Source organism: Gigantopelta aegis, chromosome 9 (assembly GCF_016097555.1).
Source record: "Gigantopelta aegis isolate Gae_Host chromosome 9, Gae_host_genome, whole genome shotgun sequence".
NCBI lineage: Eukaryota > Metazoa > Mollusca > Gastropoda > Neomphalida > Peltospiridae > Gigantopelta > Gigantopelta aegis.
In genome coordinates this window covers 73,682,793-73,700,537 of record NC_054707.1, presented here as the reverse complement: position 1 = coordinate 73,700,537, position 17,745 = coordinate 73,682,793, and the positions used below count along the sequence as shown (strand labels likewise).

The 17,745-nt window shown below is 35.2% G+C and overlaps 2 protein-coding genes across 2 annotated transcripts in view; one reads left to right on the top strand and one right to left on the bottom strand.

The window, feature by feature from the left end:
• Positions 1-338: 338 nt before the first annotated feature.
• Positions 339-6,707, top strand: LOC121380428 (perlucin-like protein). The gene is made up of 6 exons (XM_041509242.1): positions 339-439; positions 952-1,040; positions 1,493-1,583; positions 2,507-2,614; positions 4,722-4,854; positions 6,535-6,707. The coding sequence occupies exons 1-6, from the start codon at positions 382-384 to the stop codon at positions 6,560-6,562; spliced, it is 507 nt and encodes a 168-aa protein (XP_041365176.1). The 5' UTR covers positions 339-381; the 3' UTR covers positions 6,563-6,707.
• A 4,264-nt stretch (positions 6,708-10,971) lies between these two features.
• The window catches only part of LOC121380534 (ras-related protein Ral-A-like), a 64,099-nt gene continuing 57,325 nt past the window's right edge, over positions 10,972-17,745 (bottom strand). The window contains exon 5 of the mRNA XM_041509382.1: positions 10,972-15,915. Coding sequence (XP_041365316.1) covers positions 15,799-15,915 — 117 coding nt within the window. The 3' untranslated portion in view covers positions 10,972-15,798. The remainder of the gene's footprint in view (positions 15,916-17,745) is intronic.

The window sequence follows — 17,745 nt, the reverse complement described above, 5'->3', positions numbered from 1 at the left end:
TATATATATATATATATATGTGTAAATAATTTCAGTTTGGTTTGACGTAAGAAGAAAAGTAAAAGTGTTTTAGACGTAACACAAACATACTATTTTTGTTTGCAATTTACAAATCAATCGGCTCAGAGATAAATAATTTTTAGTAAATTTCATAGTATGAAAAAAGGCGTTACCTGTGGGACAGACAATAAGTAGACCTACTGTAGGTCTACTGTATTATACTGTGTTTGAGACTTCATTGTTATAAATTTAGATTTGTTATTTAGAAGCTTGCGTGTCCTTGTGATGTAATCTCTTGTGCGTTATCAGTTACAATGTTTTGGTTCTCATGGTGTGTGGCAAAGACAACTAATACATTGGATTTTAGACTGAATCAACAACATGGCTAGTCAGTGTATCGTATTGGCGTTAATACTACATGTTTTTGTTTTCGGTTTAGGTAAGTATAATATACACACACTAGCAGTTACACGCAAGAAGTATGACATATATTTCATGGTATTTGTCGCAGATATATCCATATCTATATACCTATGTATATACATACATTAAAGGGACATTCCTGAGTTTGACTAACAGATACTTTTTAACGATTGTAATTACATATCAAATATATTTTTCTGCATAAAATATTAGTGGCTGTATATTAAACGTGTTTCTGATCGTTGTAATATTTGTACTAGGTTAAATTTCATTTTATTTCCTAAAATATTTTTTTTTTTGTACGTACGAAATTATTTGAAGACAAAATCCAGTTTGGGCTTCTTACAAATATTAAGACGACCAGAAACACATTGAATATACAGACACTGATATTCTAACAAGAAAATATATTTAATTTGTAAGTTTAATCGTAGAAATATTTTATTAGTCAGAAAAATCTTAAAACTGCAGTAAACTCAGGAATGTTCCTTTAAACTAGTTTTGCCTTCCATATTATATTGTTTCTAGTTCTTGGACAGTGTGAAGAAAAGTGGGTTAATTTCCGGTCATCGTGTTACGTATTTATTGAAGATCACATGACTTGGACCTCAGCTTTGGTAAGTATGTTTTTAAGCCATTCTTTAATGTCTCAAGTTTCAATAGGAAATGATTTTGTTTGTTTTTATGTTTGTTTTGTGGGGGGTTAGGGGGTGGGAGATTGATATTTTGTTTCGAGGGGATTGTGTTTTTGTTGTTGGGTTTGGGTTTGTTGTTGTTTTTGTTTTTTTGGGGTGGGTGTTATTGGGGGGTTTTGTTGTTGTTTTTTTGTTTTGGTTTTTTTTTTTGTTGTTGGAGTTTTGGTTGGTATTTTGTTTTATTTTGTTTTATTTTATTTTATTTGTTTTGTTGTGGGGTTTGTTTGGGGGTTTTTGGGTTGTTGTTGGGGGTTTTGGGGGGGGGGGGGTTGGGGGTCGTTTTTCAGGGTTTTGTTGGTTTTTTGTCGAAAGTAGTAGTTGTTGTTGTTATGTTTCACTAGGAAGTATATGAAGTGTTTTTGTTGTTTCACTAGGAGGTGTGTGAAGTATTTGGAAGCACGTTAGTGGAGATTACATCGGCTGATGAGGCCAGCTTTGTTAAAGCGTTAGTAAAAAATCACACACGTAAGTTTCATATTATTGTTACTAATGTAATACGAAGAAGAAGTAGTAGTAGTAGTAGTAGTAGTAGTGGTAGTGGTAGTGGTAGTGGTAGTGGTAGTAGTAGTAGTAGTAGTAGTAGTAGTAGTAGTAGTAGTAGTAGTAGTAGTAGTAGTAGTGGTAGTAGAAGTAGATGGTAGTAGAAGTAGTAGTAGTAGTAGTAGTAGTAGTAGTAGTAGTAGTAGTAGTAGTAGTAGTAGTAGTAGTAGTAGTAGTAGTAGTAGTAGTAGAAGTAGTAGTAGTAGTGGTGGTAGTAGTAGTAGTAGTAGTAGTAGTAGTAGTAGTAGTAGTAGTAGTAGTAGTAGTAGTAGTAGTAGTAGTAGTAGTGGTGGTAGAAGTAGATGGTAGTAGAAGTAGTAGTAGTGGTAGTGGTAGTGGTAGTTATAGTAGTAGTAGTAGTAGTAGTAGTAGTGGTAGTGGTAGTGGTAGTGGTAGTGGTAGTGGTAGTAGAAGTAGATGGTAGTAGAAGTAGTAGTAGTAGTAGTGGTAGTGGTAGTGGTAGTGGTAGTAGAAGTGGTAGTGGTAGTTGTGGTTGTGGTGGTGGTGGTGGTGGTGGTGGTAGTGGTAGTGGTAGTGGTAGTGGTAGTGGTAGTGGTAGTGGTAGTAGTGGTAGTAGTGGTAGTAGTGGTAGTAGTAGTAGTAGTAGTAGTAGTAGTAGTACTTAGTAGTAATAATAACAATAGTAATAATAGTTGTAGTAGTAGTTTGTGGTAGTGGTAGTAGTAGGCCTACGTAATATCATTTCTTAGTATAGTTGTGGTTTTGGTGATGGTAGCAGCAGTTTTTGTTGTAGCAGTAGTAATGATGTGGTAGTTGTAGTGGTGACTTTATTACTATGCTGACGGAGATCGTCCTTGTAGTGACACTGTTTTGACCACTTTGACCAGGTAAAACCCCAGACCACGTGTGGACGGGTGGTAACGATTTGTTGTTCGAGGGCGAGTGGAGGTGGATTGGAAGCGGTGAAAACATGGCATACACCGACTGGTACCCAGGTAATTTATATTTAGAACACGGTAAGCGTGGAGGAGCATAACTTGATCCCACACCCATCCCATAAAATGTCGCTCGCCAGTCTAGACCCCCATTCCCTGCAGCCGCGCCTCGAATGTAAACATTGGCAATATACTAGTTAGGGAGACGAAGGTGAATAGTTTATTTTATCATTTTGAACAGTATGATGGCTATGAGGTAGTGTTTCGATATTACTATTAGTCTTTCAAAAAAAATGCAAACGTTAGATCGTGAAAATGAATATATATTTTAGGGATGATACCCTCCCCCCACCTCCCCTTCCCATATAAAATCAGCAACAACTTAGCAGTCTTAAAACATAGTAGATGTCTTTCAATTAAATAACAAAGACAAGAATAGTTTTCGAGTAGTGCTACAATCCAGAATTCCAAAAGCATTCTGAGCGTACCTATTCATCTTGGACACCCCAAAGTGGATATTTGACAGCTAGGCCTATCACCTCTTTCATTCTCCGTCTCTGATTTTTTTTTTTTTTTTTTTTTTTTTTTTTTTGACGCAATATAACCGTAAATAAAATGTGTTGAGTGCGTCGTTAAATAAAACATTTCCTGTCTTTATCTGTCACTGTATGTCTGTCTCTGTCTTCAAAAAGGGGTCTCAGATTCGGCGATTATTTCATACCCAGCCATAAGCGTACGAGACAGGTGACAGGGGGGCATCTGCCTCAAATTCGGGCAAAAATGATACAGATATTCTGGAAAAATTTGCTAACCTGAGACCTTTTTACCACGTATTTCCATCATTCTACCCTCAACATTAGTTGTAATCCATGTAAAAATATGTAGTAATTCGTTTGCAACCATTCATAGCTGTTTGGTAGTAATGCTAATATGAATAAATGTTGTTATCCAGATTCCAGCATTTTCATTTAATTCGGGCAAAAGCCAGCTGCCTGCCCCCTACAAAAGTTAGAGCCCAGCTATTGTTTTGTTTGTGATTTTTCAAAAGGGAAGGAAGGAAATGTTTTCTTTAACGACGCACTCAACACATTTTATTTACAGTTATATGGTGTCAGACATATGGTTAAGGACCACACAGATACTTAAGGAGGAAACCCGCTGTCGTCACTTCATGGGCTACTCTTTTCGATTGGCAGCAAGGGATCTTTTATATGCACCATCCCATAGACAGGATAGCACATACCACGGCCTTTGGTGTACCAGTCGTGGTGCACTGGCTGGAGCGAGAAATAGCCCAATGGGCCCACTAACGGGGATCGATCCCAAACCGAATGTGCATCAAGCGAGCGCTTTAACCACTGGGCTACGTCTCGCCCCCCTTTCAAAGGGGATACTATACAGACCAGGAACCAGTTGTCTAAACGTTAGTTAATTAGCTTAACCAGTGGTTAACAGAAGTTTTCAAAACCAAGGACTGAACCAAACACTGAACCAATATAATTGAAATCATAAGTTGAAACTTGATTTAGGAAGACCATAGGTATCCATACATAATCAAATCTAAAGTTTATTTTGCATTTGTGCAAAAATAATTAAAAGGCAAATATTAGACTAACCCAGGGTCCAGGCGCTTTTTTTGGAGAGTGTCATTTTGCAATAAAGTGCCGAATTGCAATAATAATAATAATAATTAAAATAATTTTTAAAAATCCAATTCTAACCTACTCTGGACTCAATTGAATACCCCCAAAACAAATTTGGCATATCTTTTCATAAATGTGTTGATCAACGACACTCTACAAAGCCGCTGTATTAGAGCCGTTTATGATAACTGAAATCAAACATTACTTATATTGTATTGTTCAGATTATCTATTTCCGTACAACCGAAGTGTATCTGGTCATCCTGGTGTTTCGAATACCACAAAATGCATTTTTCATATTTTTAAAAACGCACGTGTGTCCGGGAAATAACGGTTATGGAATCGAGGTCTAGTCTATTTTTAAGGACATTTCCCTATTTCAACGTCACAGACTCTTGTTCCAATCTGTCTCAAATGTGATACAGGTTTGTAGATTAATTAAACTTAGTGTCCATTTTTACGGGTTGAAACTAGGGTCTGCGACTTTAAAATGTGGTTGGTGTTTCTGCGACGTTTATTTGCCAGGTGACCCAAACAACGTCGTGCATGGTGACAAACATGACGAGGACTGTGTTGAGATGTTCCCGGGACCAAAGCTCGAGTACAAGTGGTATGACGAGGACTGTACCAAATCGAATTTATTCATATGTGAAAAAGAGTAAGTATACACACATTTATTGTAATATCCAAGTATGCCAATAAACAAAGTTCAAAGTTTGTTTTGTTTAACGACATCATTACAGCACATTGATCAATTAATCATCGGCTATTGGATGTCAAACGTGGTAATTCTGACATGTAGTCATCAGAGGAAACCCGCTACATTGTTCTTAATGCAGAAAGGGATCTTTTATATGCACTTTCCCATAGATAAGAAAGCACATATCACGGCCTTTGACAAGTTGTGGTGCACTGGTTGGAACGAGAAAACCCCCACAATCAGTTGAATAGATCCACTGAGGTTATTCGATCGTGCTACGCAAGCACGTCAAGTGAGTACTCAACCGACTGAGCTAAATCCCGTCAGCCAATAATGAATATGCTTAGTGTGTGTTATTCTTTTGATGTTAGTGAGTCTATAGGGTGTATACTACCAAATCAAATCCCATAGACGACAATAGTAACATATGTGGCTAAAACTCCTACCTGCAACGTATCAACTGACATAAACGCCACGGATATAAATACTACCACCCCTCACACTTAAAGTGAATCAGAAAAAATTGGGGGTCAAGCTGCTCGTTTCTGAGATAACGGGTAGCGTCTATGACTACCCTAGTTCCGCACAAAATTCGAGTACTTTTTTTTACAGGTACCCCATACATGTTTTAAGCACAAGGCTACTTGACACATTGGTAGTAGATGAAATAAAATTGCTTATTTTTTTTACCCAGATGAAACTATTATTTTTTACAACCAACACACTCACATTTATAACCAATCACAGGACTTGTGGTGTTCACTTCTCTATCAAAAGTTGGGTGCACCTCGAACTTTGACCCATCCGGAAGTTATTTGGTTTAGTACTACCTATAGCAAGGACATTTAAAATGGGAAGGGGAACTATTTATAGAAGTTGGAGCAATTTTCACTGAACCAATATTCCTTTACCAATGTTGAGGTCATTGATAGCGACTGGTGCAAGCTGGCAACAATGAACCAATCTTCCCAAAACATCTCATAAATTTAATGTTCAATAGGGAAAGATCGGATTAATGAGCTAGTCATAGGAGTACGATAATGGGAACGAGCGTTGGTAACGTCTTGGAAAACAAAGCTGAGACCCACTCAGTAAACCATAGGAACAACAGGACATAAGAGTTTACCAAAACTCTGTTGACCTCTTAGTTTACGATGAATGATCACTAGATTTGTTGGGGATTGTATGCAATTCTAATGGAGACTGTATGCATTTCCAATTCCAGTGGGGACTGTATGCAATTCCAATTCCAGTGGTGACTGTATGCAATTCCAATGGCGACTGTATGCAATATCAAAAGACATACTATCACCTCCCCAATGAGTAAACTTGGGGGAGACCACTTATGTTTTTTGCACTTAATATACAATCAACCACCCCCCCCCCCCCCCCCCCCCCCCACACACACACACACCAAAAAAACTAAAAAAAAGCCACAACACAACACAACCCCACATATGTATATATTTTCATAAAGCCGTCGCGAATTCACAAAAATCTTAGTGTTGAAATTCATATGGATTTCTCGGACTTTGCAGATTCTGATCTTTCCTGTCACACTCTGTGCGAAACTACTGTACATAGTATTATCAATGATGATGCTCTTCAGTTTTTTGGTTTATATATGTTCTATTTCAGGTCAGAAACGGATCCAGCATTTGGTTAAGACAATTTTGCCGACTGACTTAATATTATAATTTTCATTTATGTATTTAACATTTTTAAAACAGACTTTATCTCTTTTGTAAAATTTCTCTTGAAGGATGCTTCAAACTGAATTCTTTAATAATAAAACAAAAGCTGTTGTTTGTTTTTTTGTTTGGTTGTTTGTTTTGTTTTTAAACAAAAAATTGGTTTCTAAAGAGTATTGTTAAATTCTGTGTTTAAAGAGAGATGCAGATGTGATTCTAAAGAAACAACTAATTTGTTACGCTGGAAGAAAACTATACAATAATAAAAGCACCAGACAGACCCCTGAAAATTAAAATCCCCACCATTTATAGGTTTTGCAAAAACAAATTCTGGTAATCCATTTCGTTGTGTGCGTGCGTGTGTGTAACCCGTCATGACCACGTAACTGATGCCCTGAACTCAATGAGCTAACAAAAAATGAGTTAGCGAAACGATCGTCCTAGCAACGTTCTGGAGCCTGTCAAATAAGTGCCTAATGGAAATGTCAATATTTTAAAGACGCATACCCACCAGTCAATACAAGATCCACGCAAGAACGTAATATAGGTATTGATGACTTAAAAGAAAGAAAGAAACACATTTTATTTACGGTGATATGGCATCAGACATATGGTTAAGGACCACATAGATTTTGTGAGCAAACCCGCTGTCGCCACTACATGGGCTACTCTTTCCGATTAGCAGCAAGGATCTTTTATTTGTGCTTCCCACAGGCAGGATAGCACAAATCATAGCCTTTGTTGAACCAGTTATGGATCACTGGTCGGTGCAAGTGGTTTACACCAACCCATTGAGCCTTGCGGAGCACTCTCAGGGTTTGGAGTCGGTATCTGGATTAAAAATTCCATGCCTCGACTGGGATCCGAACCCAGTACTTGCCAGCCTGTTGACCGATGGCCTAACCACGACGCCACCGAGGCCGGTAGCCAGTACACAACGACTGGTATATCAAATGCTGTGGTATGTGCTATCCTGTCTGTGGGGTGGTGCATATAAAACATACCTTGCTACTAATGGAACAAATGTTGCGGGATTCCTCTCTAAGACAAAATGTTTTATCGAGGCCGGTAGTTAATGAAGACATCTAAGGTCACAGCACTGACTTCTCTGTTGTTAAAATCAAACCAACAACTATTCAAGAAAAAAAGTTCAGATAGCCAAGGTAGGTAGGTACCCAGGACAACGTGCTTGAACCTTAATTGAATATCAGTTGAAAATAAATAATACATATGTATTGGTTACTATATCAAACTATCGACTAAATATTTATGCTATTTTGCTTTACTTATTTATTATAATCTTGTTTAAATCGAGAAGAAGAAAAAAGAGAAATAAGGCAACAACAACAGTGAAAAAAAAATGAAATTGTTTAATGAAATACAGTGGGCATTTGACAAAGGCAATATTACATTTATAAACACAATATTTAATTATTATATCTTTACAATTTGTCTCTTGAATTTATTATAACTGAGTATAAAACAGTGAAATAATATACAGTTTGTGTCATAGATAACTAGCATGGCTTTAGTAAAAAAAAATTGTTAACCAACACAATCAATAGGTTATATTGTAACATTTGGTTCCAACCACAAATTAATAAATTACTTGTCAAACATATGTAAACATTACAAAGGACAAGCATCTGGTCAAAGACACACAAGTAGTCTATTTTAGGGATGAATAAACTCCATATTCTGAGAAAGGAGTGAGGTCATAAATTGTTTATCCTATAGCTAAAATAAGCCAGTATTTAATAACAATACTAATAAAAATAAAATTTGGGGGAAAAACACCCTACACCACCCCCAAGTATTTTTTGACCACTATACAAGTTTTGATTAGTAAAAAATGCCAATGTGTTATGTTTGATGCATTAACTTGCAAATAAACAAACACTGTAACTAAATCAGTATTTAAAAATAACAGATTTACAATAGTAATTATACAACTGATGTATTATTTCTGGTGTCAGGGTCCACCAAACATAGTTTAGGTATTTAAAATATTTGTATTTTCTGAAGTACTGAAGTAAAATAATTATCTTAATTGAAACACACACACACACACACACACACACATATGCACATATGCACATATGCACACACACACACACTGAAGAAATAATATTTACTGTATATTTTTTGTCTTGAAGATATGTCTGGTAAGTAATCATGTAAGTTCCACATAATGACACCTTTAAAACCTTGTTTCCATACATCTGTAGCAGGTCACCAACTGACACAGGTTGATGCAGACCAAAGTCTCCATCCAACAAAACAAATGTGTCCAAGACTGTTTGTCCCTGATGACCCGAGTGACATATTACATATGTTATGAAAACCAGGCTCAAGGATAACACCTACGATTATACAAGTCCAGATACTGATGGAGTACTCTTTGAGCTACAAGATGTAGCATTTGTTTTGCAAGTATAGTTCAGTAACAATAACCGTAAATAAAATGTGATGAGTGCATCGTTAAATAAAACATTTCTTTCTTTCTGGGTTCAATTCCCCATTATAAAAATTGAAATTAATTGCTAAACCCAATTTATTTATAGATTTTTAAAAAACATACTTCACAAAATATAAATATTTTCAATCCTGACACTTCTTTTGGCAGACTCAGTATACTTGTACATGTATATTTGTGAAGAAAACACATTTATTAGAAGATGAAACAATTTTCTGTACAAGCAAAATTCCACAAAGCCAGACTGCTACTAAAACACCAGCTTAGGCTTAAACTGTATGGCTCAATTTATAAATTGCAATAGTTGTTAAACACCATACACATTATATACATGACATGCATCTGTCTCATTAGAGTAGAAACAACTACATTATTTTAAACTTGGAGATAAAATTGTGGATAAAATTTACAAATTACACTTTTAAACAAACAATTCCTTTTATTTCTGTCACATGATTAGTTTTTGAGGTTTTTTCAATTTAGACCAATGTCATGCAAACAGGAACATGTAAAACAAAAATACATTAAATAAAACTATTAACAGTAACACTGCAAGTGAGTTTAATTGTCAAATTAATAACAGCGAAAGTATCTATATGGATCATACATATTATTTGTAAATAGTCTTAGTCATAGGTGTTGGGAAAAAAGCCTTGAAGTCAAAGGGTTCTGCCTAAAAATACACGAGTGGTGGAAATAACATGTTGGCATGAAATTCAAACTTTATTAAGCTGTCAGTATTATAAATGGTAGTTGGCAACAACAGTACCAGCTGAACTTTGAAAGTGTCGGCCACCATGGGCAGAACACTACAGACCTTGTTTAGTCATAACTTATTTGGTGAAACACACTGTTTATATAAAGTTAAAGTTTGTTTTGCTTAACGGCACCACTAAAGCACATGATCAAGTATTGCATGTCAAAAACTGATAATTCTGACAAGTTGTCTTCAGAGGAAACCCACCACATTTTTCCATTAGGAGCAAGGCATGTTTTATATGCACTTTGCCAGAAGGTCTGGTGAATGTCCAATGAAACCTTTCATCTGCATACAATGGACATAAATATAAACAAGACATAAAACACACACATACACTGTACATGCATCAAAATAAGCAATGTGTCTGGTACATCCCACATACAGGTTACCACACAATACAGACCTGGTAACCTAAAGGTCATAACACAATCGTATTTCCATTATTATTATTATTGTTATACAATCCCTGTACAGACACACTGTTACTTTGTTATTCATTCATACCACTGTTCTCACTGTACTGATACTGTATGGATATCTAAATAACACTCAACTGATCAAAGTCTAGGTAGTGTAGTTTCACTTTAATCAGATTCTGTGGAGAACTTATTTCGATGCCTGCACACACACACCAGTAAAAAGTCAGGGTCGTAGCTAGCTGGGAGGGGCGGGGGTTGAAGGAGGAGGAGGAGGAGAGACAAAATCCAGATTTTTTTTTAGAAAATTCTCTTCTTAACTGTTTAAGGAGTTTTAGACTATTAACTACTCAGTTACCCCCAAAACCAAACACCCCTGAAAGTGCATGCTGATAAAACATTTTAGCAATATAACAAGAATGTATTTTCAGAGCTGTTAAAGGGCAGACAAAATTTCAACTGAACTATTAGGCAGGGCTCACCTAGCCCAAATTAGCCAATTGCTATTTTTTTTCAATACAGAGTGGCAACAACATTTAGTAATTGGCTAATAAAACTCTGTTTAAACTAGCCATTTTTTAAAATTATGTTCAAGGAAATACTCTACATATATGAAAACTGGCTAAAATAAAATTCCTCCCAGTGTGAGCCCTGACCAGTTACAAAACTGCATACAAACGAAAAAAATGGTTCAGACGTACATACATGTACAAATGACAAAACAATAATCAGTTTTGAAATTATAAATCAGACGTTTATTTACCATAAAACATGTTTGTTCAGTATAATTTGTCAGTGGTAACAATCTTTGATGTAGTTCAAAGAACCAAAATATTGGTTGCTTGGGTGAGAAACTACATGTAGTGTAAAATATTCACATTTCCCGCTACGCCAGATTTGGAATTTGAATACCTGCTGCTCTCCTTGTAACAATAGCACAGTTCTGTTGGGACATAGATGTAGCAAGAACTAGTCTATTAACCAAAATCTCTATAATCTGAAGGGGGTAAGTTGTTTTAACATTCACAATCATATTAAACTATCTTGTTTGCTAATTACATTATTTTGCTTTTACTTTTATTACTTAAATAGAGAATAACTAGTTAATGACATCGGATATCTGCTTTATTCTGTGACGGTAAGAGAATGGGAAATTCTTATTCAGCCTGAACAGGATAAAGCAGATATCCAACGTCATTAACTAGTTATCTTTATACTACAGACCATAAAAATTAAGGTGAAAAGCTATTATTTCTGTTATTTCAGCCACATTGTACGATGACCTACAGGTCACATGAGCAATTGTGTAATGTAGCCATGTGTTTGCCTGCTAGTCACAGGATATGACTTTGCTTTAGCCATCATCATTTTAATAGTGTTAATATGTATACATCATATGTAACACACAAATAAAGCATTTGTATTGTACTGTATTAAAATTTAAAAGTGTGTACATGTATATTTATTCCAAAGAACTAACACAAAAAATAAATTAATAAATTTAACCGCTTTAGACTTCACAGAAAGAATTTACATGTTTTGAAAAATGTTTGTTTTCATAATACACTTAACTTTTCATCCTGTAGCTTTACTTGATCAAAGTGCAATGTGACAAACAATATGTTACCACATAAATATGCAAAATACTTTCATTTTTTGATTTCATGAAAATCAATTTTCACAAGTTGGGGAAAACATGGCATGTATTCAGATTTATATACAAACCCCCATAAACAGAATTATAAAAAACAAATTTCAAAGCAAACTTAAAATTTACTAATGATGTTGGTGAAACTGATGTACAAAATTACAAAAAAAAAACGTATTATTGCACAAACAACTGTGATTTCACAATATCTTCACATCCTTGCTTGAACCACATAAAAATACCTAACTTATTAAAAAAAACAAAAAAAACACCACCAAAAAACAAAGGACATGCAATATAAACACACTGAAGAACACAACTGATTGAAAACAAACAATACGTTACCACATGAATATGCAAAAGTAAATACTTTTTTTTTTCAATTGTATTATTAACATCTAGGCTAATTTGCATAGGAAGTAGTATAGATCTGACATTAAAATCTTTACTTCAATATATTTGACATGTAAGATGATTGGTTATGAGTTAAATTCTATTAACGAACCAAAACAGTACGACATTGGCTTAGTTTCTATTTCACTGGCCGGCTTTAAATATGAATTGAAAACTTCACAATTGTCAACAGCAGCAGCTGAATGAATGAAATGTTGATTCAGCAGCTGCTAATTGCTTGAAATAAGAATTTACATGCATGTTCTAAAAAGTTGTCAAGTTTGGGAAATCAAATTCAAAAGCAGATGAACCTACTTGTACTGTGTATGAAATTACAAATAAACTGGTAATTTCTAATTTCAGATATTGTCCACTTTTTAATGCACTTTGATACTGGTCTACTGGTTATCCGAATACTAATTAAATAATCATTTGATTTTAACAACTTTTTTGAAGTTAATTAGCATGCTACATGTTCTTCGATTGTTTGGTATTCAATCTGAAGCAGTTAACAAAATTAGTATTCTAGTGTATAATGACTAGACAAACTCAAGAGCCAGTCCTCTAGTGTAGTACACAGGGTTTCTACAGTTGGTATTCCTATTCAGTAACTACATCATAATGAACACAATTATTCTAGTACAAATACTAAAGCCAGTATTTTAAAGACATAACTAAAGATTTTCTGGAGCCAGGAACAAATTTGTCAAATGAATCTTAGCGCTACAAAATTGTAAAATCATTTTAAGCTATATCACTATGTCATGTGGTGTAGTGACGTCAAAGCCTATTATGGTTTTACGATTTCACAGCGCTAAGATAGCTTCAAAAATCCCAAGCAAGGATTCTAAATTAATAACTAGACAAATTCTAGAACCAGTATTCTAGAATAACAACTCAAGCTTTTAGAGTCAGCTATTTGAAAAGTATGCTTCAAAAACATCTACACTCCAGTAAACCTTTTCATTGATTAAATGTTCCTGCAGGAAGGTGTTGTTTTTGCTGCTCTAATAAAGATCTTCTTTAGTTATCACTGAGGTCACCAGTGAAAATGTACATTAGGCTGACCTACATTTTATTCATCCAACAACATGACACATACATGCAGTACCCTATTATACCACAAGTAGAGCTGTTGACATGCTCTGTAAAACCCAAAACACAGAAGCTGGGGCTGGGTCTGGGTCAGTGTCCTGTGTGTGTGAATATAGTTCATATTGCTGTCCACTGCCAGATCTGTAGTTTGTGCCACCAAAGACACAGTGTATTTTGTCACATTCAATTCAATTTCAATGCATTTCTGTTTCGAGTGGTTCCATACTTGCCAGACCCAGATCCAGCTCCGGTATATTATGGGCCTGATACAGCTATCAGTTTCACTGTGTGTGTGAAACATATTCATACATTTACATCATGTAAATTACATGTCATGCACAGAATAGTCTATTTCTGAATTAATAAAAATCAAAAAAGAGTAAAATCTGCCAATAACTTTCATGAGATAAAAAAAAAAAATTGTCTTTAAAATTATTTTCAATGACAATGTGTGGACAGACTTGATTTACTTGTAGTTATTGTTGTAAACATTTACATGCAGCATGGAGTAGCTGGTCTTGATGTTGATGTTGATTACATTAATTTATTTGAAAAATATTTGTGAAATGTCACTTTCCTAAAGACACTGTCAAATATATGTACAATCAACTTGTATTACAACTACAATTATGTAATACAACTATTAAAATAACAGCTGCACCTCCTGACAAAGAATACCCACACAGAGCAAATATTCATATTCCATGTTTTCATATTGCATTACAATTTCCACCTTCCACATACTGACAAGTCTCAAGTACTTAACTGCAATCAGTGATCACTTAGTATTGTGGGTAATGACAACATCTTGAGTTTAATTAGCTGGTGAAATAGGCAAGTATATGCTCTAGCACAAGACAAAATAAAGTAAACTATTCATGGAGTTGGCTTGTTTTTCATATACAATACAATATGAAGTCAACATAAGGGGGATAACTCATGACATACCGGTTACACTGATAAACATGTAAAGACTAACAGATCATGAGACGAAGATGTCTGTTTTAATGAGGTCTGACTGTACATATATTGACAAAAATGGGAGAAATCCATCTTTGCCAGGATACTATTTTAGATATGCATAAAACAACAATGTTGCTGAAGGGACAAATCTGCTTGTTCAGTTTAGTAAGCAATGCTCACGCTGGTGACCAACGAAAATGGTTGACACGGTTTTTGAGGAATATAATCTTTTTTGATATATCAATTCCATCTTAATAAACATGTTACTAGGAGTGAGTGGATGATTCTTCGATAGATGTATCACAGTTACAACATGAAGTTAAACTTTGTAATCCGTACGTGGGACACTTAAGAAACACCTGTAACAGCTTTAGAGTTGGGCCTAATTCACGAAGCTCTCTTAAAGTGACAAACCCTAGTTTTTAGACACTATGACATATTTTTCACTATTAAAGCTGTTAAGTTTTAAAGTCAGAAGTACTTACATTTTATTATTTAGAACATTAATTTTCATACACTTGAAGCGATCCTGATCATCCAGGTTTTTGCAATACCCTAAAATGCATTTGTAATAATTTTAAAAACACACAATCGTCTGAGAAATAACAGTTGTCAAGGCAAGCTCTAGTTCTTTTAGATGGTATTTCCCTGTTTAAACATATTCTTTAGCTTCTCTCTCTGATAACTGTATCCAAATGTGTGTTTCAGGTTTGAAGATTAACTAAATTTAGTGTTCATTTTCACGGGCTGAAACTAGGGTCTGCCCCTTAGTGAATTAGTCCCTTTATTAGAGTTTATCCACACAGTTTATAACATACCACTCTGGGGGTTTTCTTTTTAAAAAATTAAATTCCATAAGTATCCATGATCAATATAGCACTTTTCAAATTATCTTCCATTTAATTCAGCAGGCATATTTACATATTATATAAATCACATGCATGCAGTGATATTCTGAACGTGTAAAATTTTCTCAATACTACAAAACAAATACAGAACTCCAAAGTGGTCTATACTTAGTCACTTGTCACAAAGATTTCAATCGCTGTGATTCGTGGTCATGCTACAGAAAACAGAAAGACGAATGGATGGATAATACAAATAGTCTTACAATGTGATACACCCAACCATTTCTTGTGAAGAGCAAACCATATCAAAGCCTTCCTTTTTTTGTTTTTACTTTCCATCTCTCGGAAACAAGCACAACAATAAACTAAAAAAAATTATTATTTATCTCCATGTGTGTCATGTGATCCACAAAAAGCACTGGCCCCCAGTAATGTGTATGTCAAATGCAAACATGTAGTCTTTATTCAGGCAAGATGGAAATATGACACGTGTGTCTGTCACACAGTAACAGGCTCATCGGTATGCACACACACACACTTGTCTGCTGTGTTTCCTAATGAGATATCCTTTCCTATATTGTCAAATGATTTTCCGTGAACACTATCATTTTGTTACAATATGACACACTTAATCTTTTTCCGTCCATCCTTTTTCTTCTGCTTTCCGTTATTCTGTCGACTTGCTTCCATTTTCCTTGCACGGATTTCTCTCATCAAGTCATAGAAAACCTAAAACAGAAGAAAAAAAAAATGTGTGTAAGCAACACATCAGTTAAAATGCAGCACTAGATCTAAAATACCATTATGTATTTTCAAATATTCAAACAAATATTCAAAATAGTAGTCTACATTTAAGATATTACCACACAAACAAAACTAAACAAAAACAAATATCGAAATCCACTTCAGAATGTTTTTAAAATCATCTTTATCTGTAGTACATATTTCCAATAACATGCAGCAAGATGCAATGAACTGAACACTTAAGTTGTTCTGAGATAAATAAACTCTAGAACATCAGTGTATGAAATAACACTTCACTCATACTTAGCAACCTGAATTAATTACTGCCACTCCACCCGAGTCTCTGTTCTTCTATCTGATAGAAGCCAACACCACATTGTTATGTTTAAAGTTAGCTTTCATCATAAAAAGTCATTCCAGTGGTAAAGTGCTCGCCTGATGCACGGTCGGTCTAAGATCGATCCTTGTCGGTGGACCCACTGGGCTACTTCTTGTTCCATCCAGTGCACCATGACTGGTCTATCAAAGTTTGTGGTATGTGCTATCCCGTCTAAGGGATGGTGCGTATAAAAGATCCCTTGCTATAAATGGAAAAACGTAGAGGGTTTTCTCTCTAAGACTATATGTCAGAATGACCAAATGTTTGATATCCAATAGCCAATGATTAAGAAACCAATTTGCTCTAGTGGTGTCATTAAACAAAAACAAACTTTAAGATATCATTGACTAACAGTTATGCCAGCTTCAATTGGTCAGTGAACAATCATCTGGACATCAGGATTCTTGTTCTGAAAGCCCAAAGCAGTTAATAATGGAGGAATAAATGTTTTACATGTGAAAGCAGAGGATTCAGGGGAATGGAATTTTGCTGGTATTTGGCTAAAACAAGATTCCTAAGATGCACAATAACACTGGCTTCTGTTAGTAAAGTTTGTTTTATTTAACGATGCCACTACAACACACTGAATTTTTATCCACGTTTTTTTTAGAAAAAACCTACTGTCGCCACATAGGCTACTATTTTACGACAGGCAGTAAGGGATCTTTTATTTGCACTTCCCACAGGCAGGACAGCACAAACCATGGCCTTTGTTGAACCTGTTATGGATCACTGGTTGGTGCAAGTGGTTTACACCTACCCATTGAGCATTCACTCAGGGTTTGGAGTCGGTATCTGGATTAAAAATCCCATGCCTCGACTGGGATCCGAACCCAGTACCTACCAGCCTGTAGACCGATGGCCTAACCACGACGCCACCGAGGTCGGTAGGCTTCTGTCAGAGTCTTAGAAGAGACTAGAAGTTGGAGTGGCCAATAAGATCCAATTTTAATTAAATTTTCATGTTCCACATCCAGTGTTTCTACCAGAAAAAAACCCTGAATGCAACCACAGTCAACAGTGGGTATGGGGGACCTCCCCAGAAAGAAAATGGGTTAAGTTTAGGGTTAGGGTTAAGAAAATCATACAGCAATGATAAGAGTAATTTATTTTGTCCAAAGGTTAACTTACAATTTTTTTTTTTTAAATATGCAAAACAATTTGGGTATGGAACCATACCCATTATACACTCTGGCAGAAACCCTGACATCATTATTCAAATTCAACCCGATGAAGGAAGTCATAATCATATAATTTTTATCTGTTGCAAAAATATACTTGATTGGGATTTTTAAAGTTGCTACATTGTCGTTTTAAATCTCAAATTAAACATTTATAAAGAGTTTTTAAACAACAACAATACTTAAATATATAATGTTCACCACAGGATCCAACAATAGTCTCCAGTCAAGACAGATAAGGGGAAATAACTCTTA

What these genes read in the sequence shown, in the direction of transcription:
- LOC121380428 (XM_041509242.1), top strand. Translation starts at nt 382, where the DNA reads ATGGCTAGTCAGTGTATCGTATTGGCGTTAATACTACATGTTTTTGTT. An exon ending in TGACTTGGACCTCAGCTTTG is followed by an intron (nt 1,041 to 1,492) that starts GTAAGTATGTTT and finishes TTGTTTCACTAG; the next exon opens with GAGGTGTGTGAAGTATTTGG. An exon ending in GTTAGTAAAAAATCACACAC is followed by an intron (nt 1,584 to 2,506) that starts GTAAGTTTCATA and finishes CACTTTGACCAG; the next exon opens with GTAAAACCCCAGACCACGTG.